At 45.2% G+C, this 7,677-nt stretch overlaps 3 protein-coding genes across 3 annotated transcripts; 2 read left to right on the top strand and 1 right to left on the bottom strand.

The window, feature by feature from the left end:
* Positions 1-515: 515 nt before the first annotated feature.
* On the bottom strand, positions 516-1,165 carry F5J12DRAFT_897448 (uncharacterized protein; the record flags this gene model as incomplete). The annotated part of the gene is made up of 3 exons (XM_051748028.1): positions 516-544; positions 605-896; positions 953-1,165. 3 exons carry the CDS (start codon positions 1,163-1,165, stop codon positions 516-518), a joined length of 534 nt encoding a protein of 177 aa, XP_051595538.1.
* A 1,032-nt stretch (positions 1,166-2,197) lies between these two features.
* Positions 2,198-2,599, top strand: F5J12DRAFT_681046 (uncharacterized protein; the record flags this gene model as incomplete). Its single annotated transcript, XM_051740249.1, has 1 exon — positions 2,198-2,599. A coding segment is annotated over one exon (402 nt), but the record flags the coding sequence as incomplete, so codon positions are not given.
* Positions 2,600-5,009: 2,410 nt separating this feature from the next.
* Positions 5,010-5,672, top strand: F5J12DRAFT_897447 (uncharacterized protein; the record flags this gene model as incomplete). Its single annotated transcript, XM_051748027.1, has 1 exon — positions 5,010-5,672. One exon carries the CDS (start codon positions 5,010-5,012, stop codon positions 5,670-5,672), a length of 663 nt encoding a protein of 220 aa, XP_051595536.1.
* Between the last annotated feature and the right edge of the window lie 2,005 nt (positions 5,673-7,677).

Raw genomic sequence — 7,677 nt, 5'->3', positions numbered from 1 at the left:
TGAACCTAAGGGGACAGTATGATCAGCTTCAGAATATGTCAGTGCTGAGGAAGATCATGCACCTTCAAAGTTGCTACTGAACTTGATTACCACCCCACTGTACATGGGCTCCATCAGCAAAACACAAAAATGTGTTAGTAACTCATAGCTGCCCATAGTATTTGCACAATTCCATATTAGTCTAAAGCAATGTCAAGCATCCTAGCAACTCATAGTGCCAGAGTAGACTACACCAGACTTGCCCAAAGTAGTGGCCAGCATCCAAGCAACTCATAGCACCTGAGTAAGCCACACCAGTGATACCAGCAATCCAAAGACCAATAGCTACCTAGCATACAAGGGAAAAGACACACCTAGCTAATACAGCTACGTAGATTCCCACTGTAGTAGAGAACTTGGTAGATCTAACTTTGATCCTATGCATGAAGGCAACAACACACAGACATAGCATACAGCATTTTTTGATAAGTACAGGAAAGTAATGGATAGTACTAGTCTAGATGAATGGCAAGTATTCAACTACCAGCATGCTCAATAACTGTGCCTATCAAGATCCAGCATAAGTAAAATAGTGGCCCAAAAGAAAAGAGCGAGCATAGCATACCATCAGACTCGAGAGATGGCTGCAGCTCACTGGCCAGAACACTAACATCGAAAATAGGCTCCCCCAGTCCATGTTTTTTCATTGCTACACGTAATGAGCCGACCTCCATATCTTTTTCATGGACTCTTGCCTTGCCACTGCCTGCCTTGTACTTGTACAACTTGGCCATCAATTTGTATTTGTGGGCAACGCATGCAGCCAGAGCTTGTTCTGCATGAAAGACTTTGTGCTGTGCATGCACTACATTGAGAAGGAGAAGTGCCTCATGATTCAGCTGACTCTTTGATTCATGCTGCAGATTGAAAACCTATCAATGAGTGGTTATTAGGAAGGAAAAAAAGAACTTACTGTGTGAGTGGACAACTCCAATATTCCATACATCTCAGCTAAGACACCAGTTGTCTCTGCTTTGACCTCAGCACTGCTAGAGGGACTGTTGCAGGAAGAGAACCCGCCATCACGAGGCTTATGGGGCAGTCCTTTGCTGCCCAGGTGATGCTTGACTGTGGGCATGGTCAATCCAGCATGAAGGTGTGTGTGATTGAGGTTATAAATGGACATGAGTGACTATGTTCGTGAATGGGATGTGATTGGGTAGTATATGAGAAATGCACTCCATAGTGATCCAAACAATGTCCTGATTCACACTGAAGTGATAATCATGTAACACAGAATTGGCCTTCCTGACCATCTAGAGTATGCCCCATTGTCCAAGTTGCAGTAAAGGCAGCTTCCAGAGTCACAGCACTGTCACAATGCATGTGAGCCAGCCATCCTCTGGGTGCAATACCTGGGTCAATAACTTAGTCCACCTTCACAAGTCTCTCCAACCTTCAAGCTTGAACATTCATAACTCTCAACACCCAACACACTTAGAAGATGTCCCGATGAGCACCAACCCTGATGACTATGCAACTCATGATTACCTGGATTTTGTTCATATGGCATTTGACACGTGGGGGCCAACCACAGATGACTTTGAGGGAGCAGCTAAAATGTTTGGACTTGGCCCAACGTTTATGGACAAATTTAATGGCAACCAGTTCAGCAACCTACAGGCATCAAATCTGTACTACCCCTTCAACTCCCACAATGAATGGGAGCTGGCATTGTGGTTACTTTGTTCAGGCCTGAGCATGAGAGCTATAGACTCTTTCTTGTCATCGTCAATCATAAGCCTGTCCCTATTCTCTCCAAAGATCATTATTGATGTGCACCAGATACAGCTACTAAATATTTCCTTTTGTACAGCCAGAGCACTTCGTGGGCTGGCTGAGTTACTCCCTGGTGGGCCACACTAGTGCTCAATGGAGATTACTCCTTTGCAGCCAACCAAACATCCTGCGCACTTGTACTGGCACAATCCCCTGGAATGCATTGCATGGCTTCTCAACCACCCTTTGTTCTCTGACCAGCTCAATTTCATTCTGAGGCATGTATACAATATGCCTGAGAAGCTTTGTAGGGTGTATACAGAGTGGATGACCACTGATGATGCTTGGCATATGCAGGTATGTTTCCACTGCAAGTTATACATCCTTTTATTCAATTAACATACCCCAGTCACAGCTTCCAAGCGGAGTGACTCTTCTTGGCATGATACTGTACTGTTTCACACCAATCACAGGTTATATCACCAACACTCCCAAGGCTGCCATGCTTGCAGCTGTTGGGGGAAAGACTTCCCTGATCACCATGGCAATGCACAAACAGTTCAGAGACCCATTCCAACATGAGCCACAAACCATGTCCACCACTCTGGCTCAGCTCACAGTGGTGAAATCGAAGGTCCACCCTACAAACATCCAAGTCTTCTTTTGCAAAGCACAGTGCTTTCGCCTCAGCAGAGTTAGTGACCCATTTTGGAGGGACATTCCACTTTCTTGTCCAAGCACTTTTATAACTCTGGAGCCCCTTCACCACCTGCACAAGGAATTTTGGGACCATGACATGAAGTGGTGCATAAATGCAGTTGGTGAAGCCAAAATCAACTTTTGCTTCGCAGTTTTACAGCCCACTGCAGGGTTCCATCACTTTAAAGGTGGTGTTGCTAAGCCGAAACAGGTGACTGGATGTGTGCACCATGATGTCCAACGTTACATCATCAGTGTTATCACTGGAGCAGCCCCTCCCAAAATTATTACTGCTATTCATGTGCTCATGGACTTCTGATACCAAGTCCAAGCTTACCGCATTGATGACAATGATCTTCATATAATATCTTCTGTACTGGACAAGTTTCATGCACACAAGCAGTCAATACTTGATCACAGTGCATGACATGGTAAGGGAAACAAGCCCATCAACAATTGGCACATCCCCAAGTTAGAACTCATGCAGAGCATTGTACCAAGTGTGAAGCATGTCAGGGTCACCATCCAATGGACTGCCAATGTAACTGAACATGCCCATGTATTGGAGATCAAGACACCTGCATCAGCTAGCAATAACAATAACTATGATCCTCAAATTTGCTGGTACCTCGATTGCACTGAAAAATGTAGGACATTTGAACTCACAACATCATTATATGAATCGAAGACTCACTCCCATTGTCATGTGGAAGAAAAGTCCTTGGAGGTTGAGGATGGGAGTTCTGATGATGGTGACAGTGAGATCAGTGATCACAAGGAGGCAAATCTAGTTTCCAAGACACCAGGTCCCACACAGCTGGTCACTGATTACTTTTCCATCTCTGTGTGCCTCAGGACCCAGGATGCAGACTCCATTCCCTTCCCCTTGCATATTTTTATCACAGACAGTATGGTGATCAACCTTTCCTATGACCCACCCTTGCAATGCATTAGTGTTGATGGTGCTGCTGAGAAGTTTGGACTACTTGACCTCTGAGCCACCCTTGTCAATTTTCTAAATTGTGAGAAGGTGTATGGACCAAGCTCTGTGCACACTATAAGCAGGCAACATCGGGGATCAAGCTCTTCAACCCTGCCTTTTACTGATCTGCAGGTTTGGTACAAGATGTGGCTGCAGAACACAGCAATACATGATATCACAGACATCCTCCCTGCCCAGACTCTCTTCTGTTCTCCACCTTGCAAGACCTGGACCCTTGGCTGCTATGATGCAGCTATCATCAATGTGGACCCCCATTTCAAATGGCCAGAGAGTGGCCTGAAAGCTTCATGGTCCACACTACTTTTCCATGTCACTCACAAGAGTATCTTAGGTCATGTTGTTGGCCAGCTCCATCTCCTGATGCGCCCTTTTGGCAAGAGGGGGGTAAGATGGTCATAGACAGACCATTTTTTGGTCTACATACAATGTTTTGACATAGCAGCTGAAGATGCAACACACCTACATATCCTTAGGTGCGCAAAGAGAGTGAATGGCCAACGTCTTGGTGATGTCATCCTGCTCAGTCAGGTCCAGGTGTTTGCACATCTCATACCTTGCTTCGGGCAAACTGCAGATAATTGATTGATGGCATACAACTCCTTCGAGCATTCTACTGAATTCTATCTCAACAAATACTTTGACAAAAATATGTACTTTTCCCCAAGTTGTTCAGATTCTCCTCCCATCTAGTCAACATACATGTTACCTTACTGTATACCAGAGCTTATTACATGTTAATGTTGAAATGCATCAGTATTTTGAGTGGTGGCACCATTTTCAAATGTGTGACCCTACTTGTCAACAACCCTCAGAAATGTCCAAAGACTCGAACAAAAACAGATATCAAACAATAGATGGTACCTACAAGCTGATTGGTTCTCTCCCCCTGCCCAAACATGGCCACATGGTTCATGTTATGGACAAGTTCACTGCTTCAGAACTTGAGAGCACCATCATCTGTGAACCATGGATACAAGTTAGCTCTCCTCAGAGCCTCAGTTATGTTACAAATATTATCTTCGAGTCCTTCAGAGATACATTTACCTCCATAGCTCCCAGGTCCCTGATTGTCCCTCTGAAAACAATTCCCACATGTGTCTGTAGCTATTCCACCTCCTTCAACCAGGGTGGCTTGTCAGAAGACAGCCTGGTCAGCCTATACGATGATGATAGAAAGTGCTGGCACTGGGTGCTTCATCCACCCCCAGGCTCTGATTCACCTCCCAAGCAACCCAGGCCACTTGCCTCAGAGCTGCCAGTAGAATAAGAAAAGCTCTGCTTTGAAAAGCAAGTTGCTCTGTTTCTCAATGCTATTGGAACTGCTGCCAAATCCACAATGCCCAGTCTATCCAGCAAACCCCAGCATCAATGGATGGTGGACTGGAGTGGAACCAGCTTGTGAAGTTTTACAGGTTATTCCCAAAAGCCCAACCTCATCCTTGTTGATAACACCCCAGTATCCCTCAATGAGATTACATGGTTAAGTCCCAAAGTCATTGCTGAGTACTCAAAGGAGTCTTTCAAGCCAGCACCCCACCTTGGGAAGATGATGGACACTAAGGCATATCTAACCCTCATCGACCAGCCCTGGAGGTGCTATGTCCTTGGATTATCAATTACTGATAGCAAACTTCTTCAACTTCACTTTTACAACCACTCTGGTGGTGCAATCTCACCCTCTATCAATATCCACACTGATGCAGAAGTCTTCATATACATTATATGTGCTGTTGCGTTTGGCTCCCACTCAACCCTTGGCTTTGATTCAACCATAGAGATATCCCCCCATCCTGCACACAGCTGCAAATGCACAGCACTTGTGATACCTCTCTCCCCTTTCCCCTCTCCTGCAATGCCTTCTCCTCACTTGGAGTTGGGCATCCTCCCCAGTGCAAACTCACTCCTGACTCCCGCATCACCTGAACACATCCCAGCAATCAGGAGGATCCAAGTAAACAAGACCTTCTACAAGGTGCTTGATGTATTATTCTTGAGCACAGGCTTTCTAGGAAGGGGTACTGTTTGTTACCTCACATGCTACAATGGGGAATACTACATCATCAAGGATTATTGGGTGGAGGAGTCAGAGCAGAGGACAGCCCTGCACAAAGTCAACATGATGAAGCTGGTCCAGGACATCAATGGAGTTCCCAAGTTGCAACACTACTGGGTCGTCAAGGTCAAGCTGGGCATTGTTGATAAAACTGAATGATATTGTGATGAGAAGTGGCGATCGTGCATGAAGTCTCAGAGAACTCATGTGCAATTGGCTATGAAGCCATGTGCAAGGCCAATGGTAATGTTCAAGACAAAAAAGGAACTCGTTTCATGCATCTGAGATATTTTATGAAGTACATATCCTCTTCCACTTGTAAAATCAATACTAATTGCTTTAACAGTCCAACAGCAGGCTCTCGAGAGGGGTGTCCTCCATCAAGATTGTAGCATCAACAATACAATGATCAAGGGCTTCACAAATGGGTCACACAGCTTTCTCCTTGACTGGGAATTTGCTGTACAGCTCATGTTACAGGGGGGAATATGACTTAGGCAGCGCAGTAAGTACTATGCAAAACATTTTGGAACTCGAAGCTGATAGTATGCAAAGGGGACAGTCCCCTTCCTTTCAGTGAATATCCTTTGCCAACTCAAGGAAGCCATCACTAAAAGTGGAAAGACTAATGTCCCATCAAATCAGAAAAGCACCTCTCTCACCTGCATATTCATTGATCACCCTACTACTATACACCATAAATTTGCAGACGATATTGAATCCCTGTTCTACATTTTCATCTGGATCCTCATCCTTTATGATGGGCCACTTGGCCATGAGTGTCAAGATATCAGCCATGAAAAGACACTTCTTGGCTTGTGGAGTGAAAAGGCAGCCAAAGATCTTGAAATCACCAGATGTGCCAAGTTCACATTCCTTAATGACCTGTCTGAATTGAGGCTGGATTCCGAGGTCTCGCAATATTTTCAAGATCTAATCCCTCTGGCTAATGAGTGGTGCATATTGCTTGGGTGGTCCCTGCTGAGCAGAACTGCAGTGCAGTTCTCTGACATTATCTCCCTTTTTGACCATTTCTTGGCCAGCATGCCATATGAGAAACCACTGGAGATGACAAATGCATTCCAGCAGATCATTGCCCAGCACAAAGCGCTTAATTCAAGCATGTGTCCAAGTCAGGAGAATGATATGGATGTTATGTCTTTGGCAATTATGTCTTCTAAATGCCTTTGTGAAGAGGTAAGGAGCATGGATAACCCTCCTATACTCAATAAATGCTTCAAAGGCATGTAGTCTTAGCATGAATTTTATGTTTAGTTCATGTTCTGTATGCTATGTGTAAAGTGTTTCAATTCATTTGCAGCAGGTAACCATCTCCATGTGTCATTTCATTTTACATCTCACGATGAACCTGTCAATGTTTATATGGATTCACAAGATGTCATTTCATTGTGGTCCCCAGGCTTCCATCTTATACTGTTCTCTGCTTGTACCTGCAGATGTCCACCCAATCTGGAACAATCCCACCGAAAAAGAAGGATAGCAAAAAAGCCAAACAATGACCAGAGGCCAATGGAAGCACTCAACCCACAAACAACAAGCATCTAGGAAGCCCACCCATCAATCTCAAAGAGTCTCAGTCTGTTGCCACAGCAGGACTCCATTGTAGTGGAAGGGCAGGGGCAGGTTCAAGTGGAAGGGCCGAGCAATTGGAGCAGATTGGTACTGCCCTTGAAGGCTGAGCTACATGGCCACAAAAGTCGATGGATCTCCCCAACAATTCTGTTGTAAATCCTCTTGCACCTCTGCCCATTGGCAGAAAAAGGGTGGGGGACACAGTGCTGGCCAGAATGCAAAACTGAAGGGCAGTTCTAGTTATTTGCAAATATCAAGCTAACTGCTTGCAAAGTCCAATGTCGCCCCACCACCCTACATGCCTCCCATTGTGAATGGTCCTAGCCCAGCTGATATGCCTCCAGTGAGTGTCTTTTCATACTGATATACAATGTTCATTTCAGAATCCTGTCCCTCAGTCTTCAACAGCAGTAGCAACACCTGTCTTCCATCCACACCCCACAGACTCCCATCACTTTGGTTTCAGTGTTCCAGCTCAACAGCCAGGTCATATCATGCCTCCTGGGATGGAACCTGACCTTCAAGTGCTCAATAATCCTTATATCGCTGCGATTCGGGGAGACCAAGTTCC

The sequence above is a fragment of the Pisolithus orientalis genome (genome assembly GCF_024613125.1).
Source record: "Pisolithus orientalis strain OTSU chromosome Unknown F5J12scaffold_53, whole genome shotgun sequence".
NCBI classification, from domain to species: Eukaryota; Fungi; Basidiomycota; class Agaricomycetes; order Boletales; family Pisolithaceae; genus Pisolithus; species Pisolithus orientalis.
The sequence above is the reverse complement of the archived record's forward strand: the minus strand, read 5'-3'. Positions and strand labels throughout refer to the sequence as shown.